Source organism: Anabrus simplex, chromosome 14 (genome assembly GCF_040414725.1).
Source record: "Anabrus simplex isolate iqAnaSimp1 chromosome 14, ASM4041472v1, whole genome shotgun sequence".
NCBI classification, from domain to species: domain Eukaryota; kingdom Metazoa; phylum Arthropoda; class Insecta; order Orthoptera; family Tettigoniidae; genus Anabrus; species Anabrus simplex.
Genome location: NC_090278.1, coordinates 100,049,216 through 100,071,059, shown reverse-complemented (window position 1 = coordinate 100,071,059; position 21,844 = coordinate 100,049,216). Strand labels below are relative to the sequence as shown.

Below are 21,844 nucleotides of genomic sequence, written 5' to 3'. Positions count from 1 at the left end.
CTTGGTTTGTACAGTCTCATAAGTATAAGTAGAACTAAATTCTGGAGAACTGAAACATTTCCTTATGCTAAATGCAGGTACCTCCCTAATGCAAATAGCGCTAAATCAATGTCAAATTACAGTGCTTTCATGGAATAATATTTGCGTCACACAGTGTCTTGCATTACATGCAGGTTTTGCGCTAGATCAGGGCCCCACAAGATTGGAGTTATGCTATAAGGGATAATGTTCCTAGCTTTTTATAAACGTGATTTTTTCACTTCCCATTACTTTTATCTCACAATAATTAACCATCTCTCAGAGCATGAACTGCTCAGCCTCCTCCCACATTAATGGACTGCAGTTTGTCAAATTCATCGCTAACTTAATGTTTTTTGCACAGAGACATCTCAGGCTTTCATGATTCTCCGATGTGATGATTTCCTACTTTCCCTCTATTCCCCTCCACACTTTGTCCTGAGATAATGAAACTGACACTGGCTGTAATGTTGCTTCCAGGCTGCTCATCAGTCCGGAGAAGATGAAATAAGTCTGTCTACTTTGGGCCGCACCTACACTGTGGACTTCCACTCAATGCAGCAGATCAATGAGGATACGGGTACCACGCGGCCCGTGCAACGCCGTCTTAATCCCAGCTCTCTGGTGCCAGACAATGACCAGATAAGCACAGGTATTTAAACACCTCAAAGACAGGCTTAATGAGATTCTTGTCCTTATCACGACCAAAGGCTTGAATTCCTTTTAAACTAAAGCTTATTGTTTCCCTTGCAGGAAATTTCCTGGAACATGGTCGGCAAGGGTGTGATGTATGTTGTCAAAATGCACAAGTGTAATAATGTGTGATGAAACTAGATTTCAAAACTCCCACTGTACCATTGTCATGATTTCTTGACCAAAGTCTGCAACAGTTCAGTTTCAACTTGAAATTCTTATCATGGGAATTATATGCTTTCTTATTTAGCCCCTCTGCTAAAGAACAGATATCTCAGCCTCCCAGGTCCAAATTTTATTTCTTGCCGTTACTTCTTTTGACATGTACCCATCAGTTTCTTGTAGGTACTTTTGTGGTTAGAGAAAATTATATAGATTAATGTCTTGATTAATGCTTTTTGTCCAGTATTTTTCTAATTTTAACAGTTTTCAGACGAGTAATGAGAGTTTTGCCTACTGTGTAAATTTTCTCTTTTTGTGTTATGTGTTATCTGTTGTTTTGTTATTATCAGCGGCTTTTCTGAAAGCTGCTATACCCTATGTCAAATAAGCTGAGTCAACAATAAGAACTCCAGTCGCATGTGCGTTGCAATACTGCTCTCATAAAAACATGACTCAAGAAACAGTGAGATCAGTAGATATTTCGAACAACATAACGTTTAAATAATCACCAGTATGAATTTTGAAGATATCCAGTATAATTCTGAAGATTAATGTATTCCCCAATTCAGTTGCCTGGAGTTTTTCCTGTTTAATATGATCTGTTTGATGGATTTGTCAATTGGCTTGTCAGTGCCCACATTCTTCTTGCTTCCACAAGGGTGAAAGTTTTGTTATGTGTCACATGGCCCCCTACTTGGATCCAGAGACTTGCAATGGGAATCGAAGAACAATGGTCCGGGTGTAATCTTAAAACTTGCCTTCCCGATTGCAATGCAATAGTATCTACCCGATACGCGGTGCAGGAGGTTAAAAAAAACACACACACTGTGTATTACTGTGCTTGGCTGTCCTGACCGTTTTGTAGGCTTAATCCAAGCTCATGATGGAATGGTTAGATAAGTTCTTCACCAGAATGAGCTATCAGAGGAATTTCTTATCACAAATGGGGCTTAAGCAAGGCTGCGTGCTTGCCCCCACTCTTTTCGCCCTGTCCTTGGCAGCCATGCTTCACGAGACTTCTACTATCGACCATGTGGGTGTGGAAATTGTTTCGGTATGATGGCAGACCGTTCAACCAAACCAAGCTCCGTTCTCCGAGATTGACTCATAATACTCGGATAATGGAGCTTCAATACGCTGATGACAATGCAAGGTTTTTTAATACGATGATACAAACCACTTATCTGATCTGCAGTAAACTTAGTATATCTAGACCTAAATAAAGAAACAAGACTAACAAGGTTAGAGAATCTCCAGGGCAAGGATATTAGTCTGAAGTACATGAATACGATTAGTGATTTTTTTCCCGAAGAATAAACATTAAGCAAGTTAAGGATATAGGGAGAGATTGGGTGGCATACAGGGATGTTTTAAGTGAATACTGAGGAACGACTGCGTTAAGATGGGGGAAAAGTGAACATCTCCATGGAATTATGGAAGTCGGGCAGGAAAGGTACTTAGATAACACACTGAGCAAAATAAATCATTTTAGATTTGCAAGTAGTAGTAACGGAAAGATTTTATTTACAACCTTCAAAGCCTTGGTCAAGCAGGAAGGAAACTTCTCTGGACAGTTGCAAAAATATTAAATCGGGGAAAAAGGAAAGGAGTAGTGTTTTGGGTAAATCAGGGAATGAACTGAGAAAATCCCAGGAAATCAACGCACAAATGGAAGGAATTTTTTGAAAATCTTCTAAATATGGAAGGAAATCTTTCTGAACAACAGAGTTCATGTGGAGGAGAATGGTGATGGCAGTGAAATAATGCTCAAGGAAGTGTTAAATAAACTACATTGTCATAAATTATCAGGAATAGGTGAAATTAGACGTGTAATGATGAAATTTAGCCGAAAGGCATGGATGAAGCAACTTAATGGGGGTTGTTAGATTAGCATGGGATGTTTGTAAATTACCTTTTAATTGGATGAAAGCAGTAATTGCACCTGTTTGTAAGTAAGGAAACGGAAAGGATTGCAACAACTATTGAGGTATTTCATTGATGAGTATATGAGGCAAGGTATTCCCTGGTATTTTGTAAAGGAGGATGCAGTCGATGGTTGACAGTAAGTTGGATTGGATGAGCACTAGTGTGTTTGCAGTACACATTGAGTAATTGAAAAATTCTACAAGAGGAATAGACAGTTATGTTTGTTTCGTAGATCTAGAGAAGGGCATCTGACAGTCCTGAGGGAAGAGATTCTAGCTGAACTGAGGGTTTAACGGTAGGTTATTACAGGCAATCTGCACTGCACCAGCCCTCCGTGAAACGTCTTAGAGGTAGAGGTTCCCCACTAGTGTTGTCAATATGGCCTTGTGATTCTCTGTAGTACAGATTTATGGGCAGCCTGTAGAATGCCTCTTTGTGTCTTGTTTCCGATAAACCTCGGCCCATTGCCTAGCAGTAGAAGTGGGAACACCTTCCCTACGACTGGCTCTTGTTATCGGTAAGCCAGCCTTCACCAGCACTAGCACGGCTAACCTATGATCCACAAGTTCTGCCTTCATAGGAATGATGGTTGTAAACACAGTAAGTGGACCACAGGTGGTGGTGGTGGTGGTGGTGGTGGTGGTGGTGGTGGTTATTGTTTTAAGAGGAAGTACAACTATTACAAGATATTAGAATCATTCCGTATTGACTATTTTCACTTTACAAAGGTGAAAAACTTAGGTGGATACTCATTTTTTCACCTTTGTAAAGGGAAGTACAACTAGGCAACCATTCCCTGAAGGGGACCACATACTAACACGCAAAAATATCAGACTATGTAGTCAACTGTGTCGCTATATTCTCTTAGACATCGCAAGAGCTACTAAACTACTACTGACCGGGCGAGTTGGCCGTGCGCGTAGAGGCGCGCGGCTGTGAGCTTGCATCCGGGAGATAGTAGGTTCGAATCCCACTATCGGCAGCCCTGAAAATGGTTTTCCGTGGTTTCCCATTTTTCACACCAGGCAAGTGCTGAGGCTATACCTTGAGGCCACGGTCGCTTCCTTCCTGCGCCTAGGCATTTCCTATTCCATCGTCACCATAAGACCTATCTGTGTCAGTGCGACATAAAGAAAATTTCTAGATAAAGTTAATTACAAGTGATGTGTGTTTTCTGAATTCATAGGGACTAATGTGAACAGGGATTTCATACATTCCATAGCCCGGGAATTATTTTGAGAACCATGTGAAGATGTGCCAGCAAGGAACTTACACAATACCATGTGCACATAAATTTTTTGTGGTACTATACATTAAAAGCCGATCAAAGGTACCGTACTTTAAGCAGTAAAAATTCACTATTCAGAATGACTCCAATCAGGCATCTGACAGTATCACTTGCTCCAGTATATGAAACACTTGTAATATTAGGTGACTTTACAGAATGCTGAACTTGTGAAAAAGTATCACTCAGAGTTGTAAATATCGGTAATGGTGGGTTATAGTGTAAGTAAATTATACCTATAAGGAATGATTGCTGTCCACTGTGTCCTTTGTGAAAAGCCAATATATTATAAATATTAATACTTTGTTCTTATTCTTCTACTGCTTTTCGCACACCAATGGGGTCATGGGTGCGAACGGTGTTGCGGATGTTTTACGGCCGAGATGTAATCACTATTGTGTGTTTTTGTAGTGGTTGGTAGTGTGGTGTGGTGTGTTGTCTGGAATCTTCTTTATTCGTGTCAGAAGTATCAACCTTACTTACAGATAATTAAAAAAAAAAAAAAAATGTACATTCGTACTATACAAATATACAGGTCTGTTATACAGTCACAGATAAAGCAACAGTTCAAGAGCTAGATAATTCTTACCCTGTATTGGGCGACGTCAATAGTGTTGGGGGAGGCTGCAATCAAGTCTTTCATAGTGCACATTGAAGGATCATCTGCTGCTCTCCGCAATCACTTGAGAAACTCCACTTCCGGAAAATTACTTTTGTTCTGCCAACTTCTGTGCGGAGTTTGTTAAGGGCTTTCCATACTGTCCACTTCTGGTGTCCACATGGAAGACTTTCCTTCGGCTCTATCCAGTTGGAAAGATGATTGATTGTTTCTTTCCACATTTTGACCCTAGCATTCTCTGCTTTCCCCTCAAGGTTAACTGATGTGCAGAGAAAACTTTTTCTAGATTTTAGCCTCTGTGTGGCTGGGTGGTATCCATAGAGGGGGTGTGCTTCTGAAGATGATGCTTGGAGCCTTTCTTTGTTAGCTGCTACCTCTCTACGAATCTCACCGGGAGCAATACCAGCTAAAAGTTAACTTCTCAACGGGTGTAGGTTTCAAACATCCAGTAATGATCCTACAGTTTTCGTTTAGAGCGATGTTGACCTGCTTTGTATGAGCTGACCTGTACCGAACCGGGGAGGCATATTCTCCTGCAAAGTAGCATAGAGCTAGAGCTTGATGTTCTGTTTGTGGTTGAGCTCCCCAACTTGTTCCTGATAATTTTTGCAGAATGTTGTTTCTAGCAGCTGTCTTTTGTTTTAAGTTTTGGCAATGTTTCTTATATGTTAATGTGCGATCCAGAATAACTCCCAGGTACTTTGGTGTAAAGCAGTGTTCCAGGAAGTTCCCCTTCCTGAGTACTTTCAGTTTCTGAGAGGCCTGTGCATGCCACAGATGGAATGCACAGATTTGAGTCTTAGCTGGATTTGTTGTCTGAATATGAAGAGGAGAGTGTTGGGTAAAACACAGCCGGCCAGTCCTAGAGCCAGAATTATTATTACCAGACGATATTATTACCAGCCTTGACCTGGCTGGGAATTGTACCTGGTACCCTCTGAACCGTAGGTCTCAATGCTGATGATTCAGCCTAGGAGCTGGGCAAATATTAAAACTTGATTGCCTATGTTTGTCAATGGTAACCCGTTGACTGGGAATTTCGTACCCTGCCCTAGAGTGCCCTTAGTCTGGACTTGATGATCAGCCTCTCTCAGTATTTTTCATCAAGTTATTGCCATATGTTAGTAATGCTAGTCTTTTTTTTTTTTTTTTCCAATTTTGAAAGATTGTTTCTCATGTGCAGGCTCCACGTTGAGCGTCGGCGGAACTCAGACCCCAGGCTCGGAGAGTAACCCGAGCTCCCTAAGTAGTAGCAGTAGTGTCATGGCACCTCGCACTAGGTAAGTGTTTTTCCTGTCTTGTAGTTGTGTGTTAGAGGAACATAAATAAAACTCCTAGCAAATAAGAATTCAAATTCTCTTCTTGAGGTCTTGCTCAGATTACTAAATAAGAGAAAATGTAAGTCATTATAGATTACTCATGAATCCTTTTGTTTTCAGTATGTTTTTGGTGTTAGTGTATAGGAAGGAAAAGAATCACGTCTCCTCCAGAATTCTCGGGATATAAACACTATACAGTCTGATCTTAACATACTGTATTATAACCTTTTTTCTAAATCAATGGAATGAAATCTTATTCTCTACTGTCAAAGCAGTTTGACTGTGCTATACCTGGTGCCAGAAACTTGGAAATCAGTTCATTCTCAAGTATTAACTAACTTTTCTAGACATGGCATGAAATTGAGTTTATGTTTATAATTTCTCCTTATATTTCATTTAAAATAATAAATTTTTAATGGTATTCATGGTACATTGACTAAACAGATGACTTGGTTAGTGTGAAGTCTTCCATTATTGCTATGTGATGAATGAAAATGCTGAACAGATATGAAATACTTTCATTATAATGAATGAACAATACCCATGTGTGTGAATGGTTAGTGTTTACCAGAGGACTATTGTGTGTATTAGTTGGTTACAGATGGTTTAATTTCAGTACCCGGGATGCTCGTGTAGCATGCTTGCGTGAAGAGAGAGGGCTGGCAGCCGCGTTCATCCGTTCGTTATTCAGTGTGTTATATGAGGTGTACAGCTCGTCGGCCGGCCCTGCAGTACGATGCAAATGCCTCCGGGCCCTGCTCAGAATGGTTTACTATGCCTCAGCAGACCTCCTCAAGGAAGTTCTCAAGAACCAGGTGGTGTCCAGCCATATAGCAGGAATGATGGCTTCAAACGATCTCCGTATTGTTGTGGGAGCACTACAGATGGCTGAAATTCTGATGCAGAAATTACCGGATGTGTTTGGGGTTCATTTCCGCAGGGAAGGTGAGTGACCTCTGCTTCCTTTAAATGTTGACTTTCGTACATAATCTCCTCAGATTTCTTAGTTGCAACTAAGCAGTTCTCCTTAATCTTGCTGCTTTTTGTCTGTTCTAAATATACTGTAGTATGTCACCACTTGATCTTCTATCATATAAAGTGCTGAGCATTTGACAGTCCCGATATGTTTAATTTGTTATCTGGTACTGAGTATTCCTGTACATTCTCTCAAGTCATAGGCTAATTATCACTCAATGCTGTTAGTTTTTTCTGTACATAAGCTTCAGAACCGTGTGAGTCTGTTGCGTGATGGATCACATGACTACGAGCTTGAATTCAAAAGATAGAGCGTTTGAATCCCAAGGATGGCAGCCCTGAAGACAGTTTCCCATGGTTTCCCCATTTTCATTCCAGACAAATGCTGGTGTGGTACCTATGGTGGCTTTCGCATCATTGCATCTCCGCAAACCTTGTGTGTGTCAGTGTGACATTAAACCACTAGTTATCTCCAGCCTCAATAGAAACTACTTCAGTCATTCATTACTTGTACACCATTACCCCTCCCTGCTGTAAAATTGTAGTGGTCCACTGCTATTATGGCTCACAAGCTACACACATCATTGCCATGTGGGCGAGTGAAAATACATGGGGCAAAGCAATGTGAGGAAGCAAAACTTTAAAAATTGTCCTTGTTGCATATATGATCTTAAAGCTACTGTAGCTGAGGAGGTTTCCCTGAAATACACTGCTGTACTTGGTTAAGAAGTTAATGATGACACGTAGCTCTCAGCTTCCATTTTCGAGATACTGGGTTCAAACCCCACTGTCAGCACCTTTCAAGATGGTTTTATGTGGTTTTCCATTTTCACACCAGGCAAATGCTGATGCTCTACCTTAATTGAGACCACGTCCGCTTCCTTCCCACTCCTAGCCCTTTCCTTTCCCATCATCACCATAAGTCCTATCTGTGTCGGTGCATCGTGAACCAAGTTTAAAAAAAAAAAAGTTATTAAATAGTGAATCCAAATTTAAGTTATAAATATAATAAATCATCTTCCACGCCCTACTAGGGTTACTGGTGGTCTTGGGTCTGATGGATGGCTGACCTCCTGCACATCAGTGCTGCTTCTTTCTGTGGTGGTTGGCAGCACGTCCCCAAGTCGGAGGAGTTAGCCAGGGGTGGTTAAAATTCCCAACCTCGACTGGGTCAGACCCCCTGAACCAAAACTGACCCGTTTCAGTCAAGGAACTGGACAGCCGAGTTGAGTGGCTCAGACGGTTTAGGCGTTGGCCTTCTGACCCCAACGCGGCGGGTTCAATCCTGGCTCAGTCCTATGGTATTTGAAGGTGCTCAAATCCATCAGCCTCATGTCGGTAGATTTACTGGCACATAAAAGAACTCTGCAGGACTAAATTCCGGCAGCTCGGCGTCTCCGAAAACTGTATATAAGCAAATAGTGGGACGTAAAGCCAATAACATATTATAAGGAGCTGGACATAAATAACAAACATGCTGAATCTGAATACAAATCATAATGAATGTAATGTTGTGTAATACATTTCAGAAATTTTATTTCTTTTGAGTGTTGCACTTTGTTTGCCCAGCTCTGTATTTGATGTTCTGGTCATCATATTCATCCTAAACCATCTCCAGTTTCCCGGGTGTGGTATATGAGCCTCCTCCATCTCATCCTGTCCTTGTACCATTTTTCCTCCTCCAATTGTCCCAATCATGACCTCTCAGCAGTAAATCGTTCTTAACTAAATCTATCAATTTCCTTCGTGGCCTTCCCACGGGTCGTCTTCCTTCTACCTTTCTGTCAAATTCCTTCCTTGCAGTTCTGTTTACTGGCATCCTCTTCATGTGACCAAACCACTTCAGTCTTGATATTGGAATCTTATTTAGGAGAGAATCACCTATTCCTACTTCTCCAATTTTCTCTTCCCTAATCTTGTCTTTCCTGGTTTTCTGGATCATAGTGCATAGGAATTTCATTTCAGCCTGAAGTTTGGAATTATCTCTATTGGTCAGTGTTGTGGTTTTGAGACTGTATGTAAGGATTGGTGTATAACAGGTCTTGTACAATGTCATTTTTGTTTTCATGGTTATTTGCTCATCACACAGCAGGCGTCTTACCTGGTGGTAAAATTGTGTTGCCTTATTGATTGGATTGTTCAACTCATGTCTTGCTAGGTTGTCATTTGATAGCACGCTACCCGAGTATTTGAAAACTGGAACGCTGTCCAGTTGGGCTTCATTTAACATGACTGCTCCTTCCCCATACATTTATCACCACCGTCTTGGTCTTCCTGATGTTTAAACCATATTTCTTCAACTCCTCACTTCAGCTTTGCATTCTCTCTCCCAATTCCTCTTCTGAGTCACTCCAGTTCGCAACATCGGCTGCAAATGTGAAGGCTTTGACATCTCCATTTTCTTTCCTTTTAATAGATTTCATTACTACATCCATTAAAATAATAAATAGAAGTGGTGACAATGAGCTGCCCTGCTGCACTCCTCTCTTTGTTTCAAACCAGTCCAACAAACCATGTCCTACTTGAATACAGCTTCTATTCCCACTATACAACATTTTCACTTTGTCTGTGAGGCTGTCTTGCACTTGAAGTTCTTTCATGCATTACCAAATTCTTTCCCTTGGTATACTGTCGTATGCTTTCTCAATGTCCAAAAATATTAGGAATAAAGGCTTGTTCTTCTCCCAGTATTTTTCCATTAGCATCCTAATTGCAAATATAAGGTCTGTAGTTGACCTTCCTGGTCTGAAACCATACTGCTCTTCTTCCAAAATTGGTTCAACAATATCTCTGATTCTGGTCTCTATTATTTTTTCCAATATTTTCAGGACATGAGACAGTAGTGTGATACCACGGTAATTAGTACATTTTCGTCGGTTTCCTTTCTTGAACAGAGGCACAGTGATGCCCGTCTTCCAGTCCTCAGGAATAGTATTTTCCTCCTATATCTAGTTGAGCCATCTGTAGAGCCATTGGATTCCTGGAACTCCCGCTGCTTTCAGCATATCTGCACTTACTTCATCTATGCCCACTGCCTTTCCTTTCTTCATGCTCTTGAGCGCATTTTCAACCTTAAGCCATGTAATTGGTGGTTCAGTTGTGGTTCCTTGACCTGGCTCTCCTCTATCCGTTATGTTTTCTGTATCTCCATTGAGCCAAACCCCCACCCCAAACACACGCGAAAGTCCCACATATGCAGTCCACAGAGGCACAATAAACAAAATAAATTCACGTCTGAGGACTGCGATTGAGAAAGGCTGCAAGAAACAGGCCTTGAACAGGAGACTGGCCCCTTAAATCAAATCTACCAAGGACTGATGCTACTTGAGAATTAAAGCTGAGAAGTACATGAATACACAATTTATTCAAACAAACACTAAGGAAAGAAAAGAAGGGAAAATATTTAACATGAAATTAACCAGGTCAAGGAAAGATAATAAAGGTTTTGAACATACGTGCAATTTCAAATGGACACAACTGTCGCCGACAATCAAGGCAAATGGGCGACTACATTCAGTAATTGATTATGCCAGGAGGTTCACACAGGTCATGCTTCCCACCTGATTCTTATTCAAATTCATAGCATGAAAGTTATTATTTGGTCAGTGCATGTAAGCATCATATATATGAAATAAAAACACCCACGCAATACACGCCTACACCAAATTAGACGTATCAGAACGGCAACAATCCACTCCTCAAGAAAAATCTAGGAGCAAAAAGGGGAAAAGTACCTAAGCTCCCATAGGGTGAACAGGGGGCTGAGGACCAATGCATACGCAAGATATGATGTAATGAAACAACAGATAGTGACCAAAATAAAAGCCAACCATACAAGAAAAAGGCGATAACGTGTGATAGACATACGTACGGATTCAAAGAAACAAAGACGAATCCCAAAGGAATCGAAAGAAATGAAAAGTGAACATTCAATAAAATACAAACAATACGTCTGTTGTCCTCCAATCATCCAATCACAACATTCGCACGAGCTTTCACTCCAACACGATAAGATATACATGGCAGCAATATCGCCAGTAGGTTAAGGGCCGGACCCAACCAAAGTAGTGACCTCCCAGAGTCACAGGACAACGGGCGCAGACACATCCAATGCCAGCACTTCAGGCCATATAATATAGCATGCATACGTTGCCAGTATATCGTGATTCGTACAGATCCGGCCATCGTGGGCTCCGACACAGATTGTGAGTTATTTTGCACGGTTAATTCTACGCAGACAAAAGGTACAAGAGCAAAGGTGCAGGCCCATATCATTAATAGGAATAATGTCTTTGAGGCATCACATGCATCCCATTCAAACGACAGTGGAAACAGTACGTAACAACATTAGACAAGAGAAACAAATATTAAGCAAGGAGTGCACGTACCTGGCGATATATAAACAAATAGTTAGAAAGATCAAAGGGTCGTAGCATTCATTTGAACCTTTTAAAAACGTTCTGATACACCACAAAGGCTGATTCATTCCGCATGGGATCCATATTGATATTTCACGTCATAAAAACTGAAACTCGGGCAAAGAATAGCAAAATGCTATTCTTCTGGTAGGAAGCTTGACCTTCACTGACAAACGGCAGAGAGCTGCCACCTGATGAGTACATCGGGAAACACTTAACTCACGTAGTGCGAGCTAGTTAAAAACATGCCAGGTAAAAGGGTTCTGAAACGAACCAAAATGACACACTATCGGTACAGGGCCATCACCAAATGGCACACCATTCAGCAGCTTTTCTAAATGGATCCCGAGTTCTTGTTTAATTTCTCTCTCTTCTTGTGCCAGAGTTCCATCATCACGTTCTATTGCTTTTATGGTCTCTTGATCCCTTTGCTTGTTTTTCACTACTCTGTATAGCAGTTTCATATTTCCTCTACTGTCCTCTTCCAGTTTGTCTGCAAGCTCATTCCATTTCTTCTCTTTTTCTTCCCTTACAATGTTCTTTACAGCAAGTTTCTTGTTCCTATATACTGCTTGGAGTCTTTGTATTCTTGTTCATTTAGTTCTTGTCCCTGTTTTTGTTTTTCCTTGTCCAGTGCCTTCTTTATTTGGTTTTTTTCTTTCACCGCTGTTTTCACTCTATCGTTCCACCATGATGTCTCCTTTTTTCTTTTGATAGAACTTGTAACTCCACATAGATTTTTGGCTTCTGTCACAAAGGTGTCTTTGAAGGCCTTCCTTCTGGTCCAGAGTTAAATCATAATTGATACACTTAAGGCTGTTACCCAGGTGGTAAATTCCCTGTCAGCTGTTTATCTCATCTCTTCTTGAATAAGTCGAAACACCTTGAATGTGGAGAGCAGACTGCTGGCTCTTAACAAAACCAGTAGGTGATTTTTTTCTATAGAGCGTTCCAACCTTAAATTGCAGTACAGCGTAAATGGAGCGCGCTGTTGCGAAATCGACTCGTGAAGATAACGCTCGAGTGTGACTCAAACAGTGCGGCACAATTCCACATTTTTCGTTTGTAATTTTGTAATTTTAAGTTCATTCATTCATAAATTGATATTTGTAGCATGGTAAAATAAATACAACATACCTTAATCACTGTCGTTGCTCTTAGATAATGGACGTACACCTTCTATCATTACTGCAAGGCCTGATGTTCCCGCTTTGGATGAACAGGGTTCGGGAGATGAACTTGAGGATGATCCGGAAGATGAAGAAAGTCTTACTAAAAACTGTTCATCGTCGACATCGTCCTGTAATTCGTCTGCTTTCCACAAATCTCCTTCATTTTTCTTTACTTCGTTCACGTAATTTGCCCAATTGTCCACTGTAATGTTCTTATATGCAGCGGTTATTAAATTTTCCATATTTTTCTTGAATGATACGTTATGATACCGGATTTAGTTTTTCACCTGGGACCACACCATCTCAATAGGGATAACTCGCAGTGATAAGGCGGGAGACGTAGAACCTGCCGACCTGCCGCTTTTGCCATTTCGTCTGTTCTCTGCTTATCATACAGAGCCCTATGCTGAGAAGCGATGTGCAACAATTCTCGCTTGAGCATCCCATCCTCAAAAGATATTTGCTTTTTACGTTACCACTGTACGATGTCATCTTTTCGCCAAGAAGTCACCGGCAAAGGTTCCAACTTACGGGAATGATAAGCGGCATTATCCAGCACGATCACGGCACCTTCGGGAGTGTTCGGCAACAGTTGTTCCGAAAACCACTTCTCGTAAATTTCACCAGTCATTTCCTCGTGGGCGTCCGCCGTGTTTTTATGGCAAAAAAAATGTTAGTTCAGCATTTGGAACAAAACCATGTTCATTACCCACGTGGACTAAGGCGAATCGCGGTCCTCGGATTTTCGGTGGCCGAAGTCCCGAACTCACCCCTTCAGTGGCGGCCTGCTGTGCACTTTTCACTGTCGTATCCTTCCATTCTTTTGTCACTGTCTGCCCAATATTTACCCACGATTCATCTGTGTAAATTATAGCTTTATTTTGTGCCCTCAAACGTGTTATCTCCCTGAGATATCTGTGCCTCCAATTAATAATTTCATCGGTTTCAATGGAAGCCGCTTTATTACCCCGTCTTAAATAGCGGAAGCCTATATCATGTAAGAAGCGATACAACGTAGTTTTGGAAAATCGTGGCAAAGAATCTTCTCAATTTACGCGACTCAAAATCACGTTCAATGTCGGTGGTATGTTAGCAAATAAAAGAGAGTGAACTATCCGACGCACTCCACTTTGCACAATTTCATCATATTTAATTTTCCTTGCATTTTTCTGCCGTCCTTCTCTTTTTTGCTTTTTCTTTGCGGGAGTTCGCAAAGGACCATGTGTGTGTTCCTTCCTTATAGCATAGATTGTTCTTTCAGAACAACCTGTAGCTTTAGCTGTTTCACTGACTGCACTAGTCACATTTATAGTCTTTAAGAAATAATCCAGGACACTCATTATAATATTGCGTTTCTTTCCCCTGAGTTTACCTACGGAACGTTTCTTTTTAATTTGACGATCCATTGTACATCCTTCTGCATTTTTTCTTCGAACTAAGAACCCCCCGCACGAGCACGAACTCACAACTTAACAGACTACACAAACACAGCAAACACAATCCACTTGTCCTCAAGAACTATACATTTATCACTGATCTTTACTTAACCAATCTTATAATACTGATTAAATGAACACCACTGCACACGGCTGTCAGTATATTTAAAAGCTCAATGTTTGGGAGATCATTACTGGCCAGCCATCTGAGTCACTCGTGAAACGTAAACAAACGAGACGTTCTCCCTGTCATAAATTAAGAGATAACGAGGTAAGGACTTGAGGTATGATTTAAAAATAACTCCCTATCTGAAGACCGTTTGATTTGCTTTAACCACGCCATGATCCTTCTGCACTTTTTCTTCGAACTAAGGTCTCCACGCACGAGCACGAACTCCCGAACCACACAAACGAAATACACTTGCCCTCAAGAATTGTACATATGTCACTAATATGTATTTAATCACTATTATACACACTATTGACAAAATGAGCACTGCACTGCATGCGACTGTCTGGAAGTGTTAAAAGCGCATGTTTGGGTGATCACTACCAGTACTTCAGCCAGACAGACAGCCAGCCGAGTCAGGCGCGAAACCAAAATTCAAGAAGACATTCTTCCTGTCACAAATTAAGAACTAAGCAAGATAAAACCTTCGGGATTGTTTTAAAAATAGCTTCCATATCTGAAGTCCATTTGCCTCGCTTTGACCCCCATGCAAATTCAATGGGAAAGACGCTGGCCAGCGACTGACTTTTTCGTGTCTGCACATAAAAATCCCTGAACATGACTGAAAATAAACGCATATACAGCATTTTGTTATCACTTAAGTTTAAAAATAAACCTTTCTACATCGAGCTGAAATGTTTCTTTACCAGCAGTGAAAAAATTAGGAAAATCATGAATATAAAATAGGAGTTACGACATGATAAGTTCTATGCAATGAAGATTTTACATTTGGTGTAACTTTCCATTTTATTACCATTTTCACACTAAATTAATTTTTTTACATTTTTTTTGTTAACGGCATCATATGCGCCTTAAAATTCTGTACATAACACTGTATTCACCCATTTTAACCGATAACATTCTAATTTACGGATATTTGGCAAACCCGCTGCATTAGAGTAGGACAGCGCTACCCGCAAAACATGGGAGAAGGAAAGAGACGGAATTATCCCATTACTGCTGTACTGCAATTTAAGGTTGGAACGCTGTATAGATGTGATCCACAGCCTGGTTGAAGTTGTCTGAAATCCAATGTTTATTCTCTCGGTGACATTCGATGGGATGAAGTGTCAGTTCGGTCCTCAGCCCAGAGTCTGGCGACATCCTCAAAGGTTTTGAGGCCATTCCAGAGGTGCACCTTTAATAAAATGCAGACACTCCAGCAACAGTGCTTTGAATATTATGAAGGGCGTTCAATACAAAATGCAGCACATTTTATTTCTTGGCCAGTTTCCATTTTAAAAAAAAATGGAATTTTGTTTGGGGCACCTTTGAATATTCTGACTTCGTCGATTAGAGGTTCATTAAGTTCCGATAGGTGGCCGCACTATAACAAGCCTTCAAGGTGGTGTCTGTGATGGAGGTGTGTACCAAACAGACAGCAGTTAGTTTCTTTTGGCAGAAAACCAGGGCGTCACAGATATTTGTAGACGCTTGCGGAATGTGTACGGAGACCTGGCAGTGGACAAAAGCACGGTGAGGCGTTCCATCATCACAACATGGTCGAGCAAACCTGTCTGATCTCCCACGTGTCGGCCGGCTTCACACAGCTGTGACGCCTCCAATGTTGGAACGTGCGGACACCCTTATTCGAGGTGATTAATGGATCACAAATACCTCGCTGCTGAACTTCACATTTGGTGCTAGTGCTGACATACTTACCTATCAGTTGGAGTATTCACAGCTTTGTTCCCGCTGGGTTCCTTGGCACCTAATGGAAGACCGTAAAGAGCAAACAAGAAACATCTGTGTGGAATTGCTTGCCCGTCATGACGCTGAAGGTGGTAATTTCTTGTCGAACATTGTCACAGGTGATGAAACATGGATTCATCACTTCAAACTGGAAACAAAATGGCAATCCATGGAGTGGCGCCACACCAACTCGCCCATGAAGGAAAAGTTCAAAACCGTACCCTCAGCTGGGAAAGTCATGGCTGCAGTCTTCTGGGACTCTGAAGGGTTATTCTGTTTGATGTCTTCCCTCGTGGTTAAACGATAAACTTTGAAGTGTATTGTGCTACTCGAAGGAAATTGAAGAAACTACTTCAGCGTGTTGGTAGCCACTAGTATACAGCCTTTCTGAGGACATACAACATATGGAGTGATGGAACCATTTAGAAAAGCGACTCTGTAATGATAATCTCTGTCTAGTGTATACTGGATAGTTTAAGGAAATGTGCTGTCTGTGCTCATGGATTCTAGGAATACTTTATCGCGTTTGGTGTTAGAGCTTCGTATAGCAATTCTATGTGGATGAGCAATGCTGACAGGAGAAATGGAGGAAAATGCTGAATATGTGTATTACTTACCAATTTATAATTTTATGTAATCAGATGGCAACAGAAGCTTTTCACAGTATAATGGCATTTTGTGAAACAGCAGTAATATTGCTTAATTTTTGTGTTGATGGCCATGAGAGCAGTGATAGTTGTATCAGTTAAAGTAATTGTTCAATATATAATTATTGTGTGTAGTAAAGGCACTTGCTTGAAAAATCTTGAGCTCTTTCTTTTCTGTGTTATCAGGGTATCTTCGTATCATTCCTTCCTCCTGAGTTCACTTTCCATTTCCCTTCCAGGATGTGTGTGCATGTTGTCGTGTAGCTAAAGTCTACAATAAGTTGAGCTCCAGTGGTAGCCATATATTTATAGCATTTTTGGCCGTTATCAACCCTTATATTTAGAACCAAGAAAATCTGCAGGAGAGATGAAGTACTGTCAGTTGTTAATGGTATTGTATAGAACCAAATGCTGTAAACTTCATTTTGCTATTTGCAGGAGTGATGCACCAGATCAAACAGCTTGCAGATCCTAGCGTTCCTCTCGGTATGTCTCCGCCCAAGGTCATGGTCAAGCAGGAGAACTGTCCACAGCCTGGCCCGTCGTCCTCTGCCTGCAATGTGACCATGGTCCTTGCTGGCAGTAGTAGTGCTCAGCTTCTGGCGTCTGGTGCTGGGAGTCCCAACGGCAGCATTGTTCTTGGTGAGTTTCATGGTGCAGTTCTGGTGTTGTCTCCCTACTATAAGCAACAAGATTGGTAAATATTGCCTCAGTGACTGCTACTTTATGGGAAAAACAATAATGGTCATAGAATGGGGCAGATCGAGAGGAGTATCGCCACGAGTAGTCAGAAGCTATGCTAGGTCCCACTACTAGAGAACTAGAGATAAGACATTGTAAGGTCAGGCAGCAAAGGAACTACAGATATATGCCAGATATGTGTTTATCAAGCTTTCTTCTTCTACCTCACTTCCCGTATAAAGACTGATAATCTGCGAAGCTGGGAAGCAGAAATGAGAATAGCCTGTTTGTTTGAAGATGTAGTGTCCCTTCTCCTTATCTGTGTCAGTCTGGCGAAGGAGGGATTGCTCCTCCGTAAAGATGGGAGTAAAATGTAGCAGATTAGTGTAAGGAAGTTTTCCTTTCATCACTGTGTTTTCAGCTACAGGAGGCTCACTGTCATAAACAGATGGGTGTTAATTGTATTGAGTACACCTTGGATGAAGTAGTGTTTCATTGATCAAGTTGTGTGAGGTGCAGGGGATGGGGGTAGGAAATAAACGAACTATGGAATTATGGCTGAGGCGATTTCAAAACAAGGAACCGATATACTACCTGCGTCAGTTGACTGGAACTATGTTGAAGGGGAATAGATGGAAGTATTATGCTTGTAGTTGTTCTCTGTTCGTAGAGAACAGTTGGCTGGAGGTTTGTCTTATTGCCTCATACTTACTGAGCAAACATCCTGACACTCAGTGATACAAAGTGCGGAGAAAGAATCGTTGCAAATGTCGTGGTGAAATGCTGTGAGAAAGAAATAATTCGAAAATGTCTACTGGAACCTCTGTAAGCAGTGAACCTTACCTCATATTGTGGTTTATTTCAACATTAGTATGTCCTTGCTTCTTGTGTGAAAAGATCTGCAAATGTTGCATGTTTAAATAATGCATTGTAAGTGCACAAAACCCAGGGAGATACCATACATAGAGTTTGTGATCTTTATAATTTGCGATAAATGCGAAATATGTCGAAACTTTGTCAGTGTATGTGCCTTCATCTTATATGACCCGTACGAGTGGTTTTTAGCGATTTTGAATTAGCGATAAAATGCGAAATTGGTTCAAAATGTGAAATTATACAATTTATGCGAAATAGATGCGAAACTCTCAGTTTTATACGAAATAAAGATATCTTTTTAAAAACGATGCATTTTTCTTAAAAAATAAGATATATGTTATTTATTTCAGGAGAAATAATTATTACGGCGCCCATTGCGATCGTAAAGTGGTAACATGCTTTGACGGACACTTCCGTCCTGGTGCACGGAAGATTTATAAGTTCATTATCGCAGTTAGCTGATCAGAGAGATTTATTCTCTTTGTTTTGCAGCCTACCCGCTTGATGTCAGATGATACCTGAAGCTATTTTCTCTGTGTAAATAGCAACTCTGAGCTGAAATACGGAAAATAAAAAGCCGCTCATTTGGCGCTCGTTGTAAACAATCGTGGCGGCATCCAAACGCGGCATGGATGAGTTTATTTGTAACTGGCCTGAAAATAGTGATGTTGAAAGTGGAAATGATTCTCTGGAGAGTGAAAATACTACTTCTTCTTCAAATGACAGTGATGAAAGTGATTACGATTTCAGTTCCGAGATGATAGTGCCAATTGAAACTACGTGACAAAGCCAGAATGCAACAAGAGCGAGTGAGAAGTTTAGTTTTTTTTGCTACTTGCTTTACGTCGCACTGACACAGATGGGTCTTACGGCGACGATGGGATAGGAAAGGCCTAGGAATGGGAAGGAAGCGGCCGTTGCCGTAATTAAGGTACAGTCCCAGCACTTGCCTGGTGTGAAAATGGGAAGCCACGGAAAATCATCTTCAGGGCTGCCGACAGTGGGGTTCGAACCCACTATCTCCCGGATGCGAGCTTACAGCTGCGCACTCCTAACCGCACGGCCAACTCGCCCAGTGAGAAGTCTAGTAAAATGATACTTGGAATTATGATCTTGTTGACAATAAGCCTCTTTCTGTAACATGTAAACCAGTTTTTGAAATTCACTCTATAGTGAGGAGGGGGTTGGGTAATAATCCGAAAGAAATGGACGTAGGGAATGAATTTCTAACCCCACAGTTCTGGGATCACGTTACTAAGGAAACCAATGCCTATGGCTATGGCTCTATATTTCTTGCTAATTTATCTGCTTCCCTTGAAACCAGTAATACTTATGAACAAAAACATTGGTTTCCTGTTACTATAGACGAGCTAAAAGCTCACTTTCCTTTGTGTATTCTTATGTAGCCTATGTGATTAATCAAATTTATGTTAAAGTGACGAAAAAATAAATGGTATGTAAGGGAATATTTCCTTTCACAAGTAATGGTAGGCCAAAGGGTTAAATCATTCAATGTGTGGAATTTCTTTCACTGGCTAAAGAGCACTGCAAAGAACAATCAAACAGCAAATACACTTTCAAGCACCACGTTCATTCTCTTTGTGTGTTGACCCTTGATCATACTCGGTTATTCTTGACATTGGTCTTAAGTAGTAGTTCTGTTGAAAAGTTCGGTAGCGATTTATTTTATTGTCTGGTCGCCATGGGTAGAAGCGAAGTGACGATCAAACAGCATGCCGAAAGTCGCAAATCGGGACATTTTTATGTAAGCGATACAGATGGCCTATATTGATGTGCCGACTCTGCAATCAAAAACTTGAAAAAGAAAAAAAATGTTTTGCAGTCCTTCCTTTGCCTGGCAGCACTTCTGTGCATTTGGGCCTCTATGAACAGTGTCGATGTAGAGTTTTTTTTAGCAAGTACAACATAATTGTAACTGATAGGCAGTCTCAATTGAAGGAGGACACCTTTTAAACAATTGGCATGTTGTACTTCAATCATTATTGAATTGATAAATAAATAAGTTCAGAAGAGTATTTTTCACTTTGAAATTGTGTTTGTAAATTTGAACATAAGCATATTCCTGTGTGTGCGTTAATACTTCTTGCGGTATTATGTTGATGTTTGTCTTATTTTCCATAATGAATTCAATACTGCAATGTGTGATTAAACAGTATGATTTTACTCCCAACTGTTGTGTGTGCAATTTAGCAAATTATGCCTATTTTTAACCAATTTGCTACAAAATGCTAAATTTGAGAAGTTTATATGCTACAAAACGCTAAATTTGAAAATCAAAACGCTAAATCTCTGATTTTTAAATGCTATAAACCATGAACTCTAACCATACATTAACACTATGAACCCGGATGAGTCAGGATAGCATCCTTACCTTGTGCCTTGGAAAAAAATCACAGGTTTATCAGTGTTTGCAGGATAAACAAATTTATATACATATTCTAGAAAAAGTGGACTATCGCATGAAATCAATTCAAAAATACGTACCTTCAGGATTGTAACTAAAATCAATTAACAATATTGGTATATTCTGGTATCCTTGTTCACACACTTTAATTTCTAATTCACTCAGAAAATTCGATAGTTTTCAGTCACTGAAAAACTGAATTACACATCGTTATTCCCAATACCTAGCTTTGGTATAGCAACACTCGAAACATTCTCCTACGCAAAGACCTACGCCATATTTATGGCAATATACTGTCATTTTCTTCACAGCACAGCCGGTGATGTGTTTGGACTTGTCGTAGCAAATATGCACATATGCTGCGAGTGTCCTTCCTTCCTCACACCCACTGCAGTTATTCAGTGTAAAAAATAAATCTCTACCTACTAGCCTTCCCGCAGATGGTGCTCATGATTCTTCAGTAATTTCAGCAGTAACACTACTCACCAAATCATCTGCCAAACGTTCACAAAATTTCGATAGGGGGAGAAAAAAAACAGGCATGTTCACAGGAACAATATCTTGTTTCGGTTGTGTTCCCGTGCTTCTCACCTCCCTTCGTCTTTTTTGCAACTAGTTCTTCTGGTGATGACGGGCTTGTAGATTTTTTGTTCTTCACAATCACTTTCATACAGATACGACGAGCATAGTGAAAGAATTATTGTCAGGATAGACACCAAACCAATGCCCACCACAATTGTGCAGTTCTATGCCTACTAGTTCAGCGGATGAAGAAATCGAAAGAATGTATGAGGAGATAGAAGATTTAATACAATATGTAAAAGGTGACGAGAATCTAATTGTGATGGGAGACTGGAATGCAGTGGTAGGCCAAGGAAGAGAAGGTAGTACAGTAGGAGAATTTGGATTGCGACAAAGGAACGAAAGAGGAAGTCAGCTGGTTAAATTCTGGACTGACCATAATTTAGTCCTTGCCAATACTTGGTTCATACATCACAAACTACGGCTGTACACGTGGACGAGACCTGGAGACACTGGAAGGTATCAAATAGACTTCATTATGATTAGGCAGAGATTCAGAAACCAGGTGTTGGATTGCAAAACTTTCCCGGGAGCAGACGTGAACTCTGACCACAACTTGTTGGTCATGAAATGCCATCTGAAGTTGAAGAACTTGAAGAAAGGAAAGAATGCAAAAAGATGGGATCTAGACAAGTTGAAAGAAAAGAGTGTGATGGATTGTTTCAAGGAACATGTTGCACAAGGACTAA

At 40.7% G+C, this 21,844-nt stretch overlaps 1 protein-coding gene across 17 annotated transcripts in view; it reads left to right on the top strand.

Annotated features, from left to right (window-relative positions):
- ctrip (E3 ubiquitin-protein ligase ctrip) overlaps positions 1–21,844 on the top strand; it is a 322,022-nt gene that overhangs the window by 132,982 nt on the left and 167,196 nt on the right. For all 17 annotated transcript variants that reach the window (XM_067157963.2, XM_067157962.2, XM_067157961.2 and 14 more), the window contains 4 exons: positions 499–670; positions 5,887–5,983; positions 6,639–6,967; positions 17,030–17,233. In XM_067157963.2, the coding sequence (XP_067014064.2) occupies positions 499–670; positions 5,887–5,983; positions 6,639–6,967; positions 17,030–17,233 (802 nt within the window). The remainder of the gene's footprint in view (positions 1–498; positions 671–5,886; positions 5,984–6,638; positions 6,968–17,029; positions 17,234–21,844) is intronic.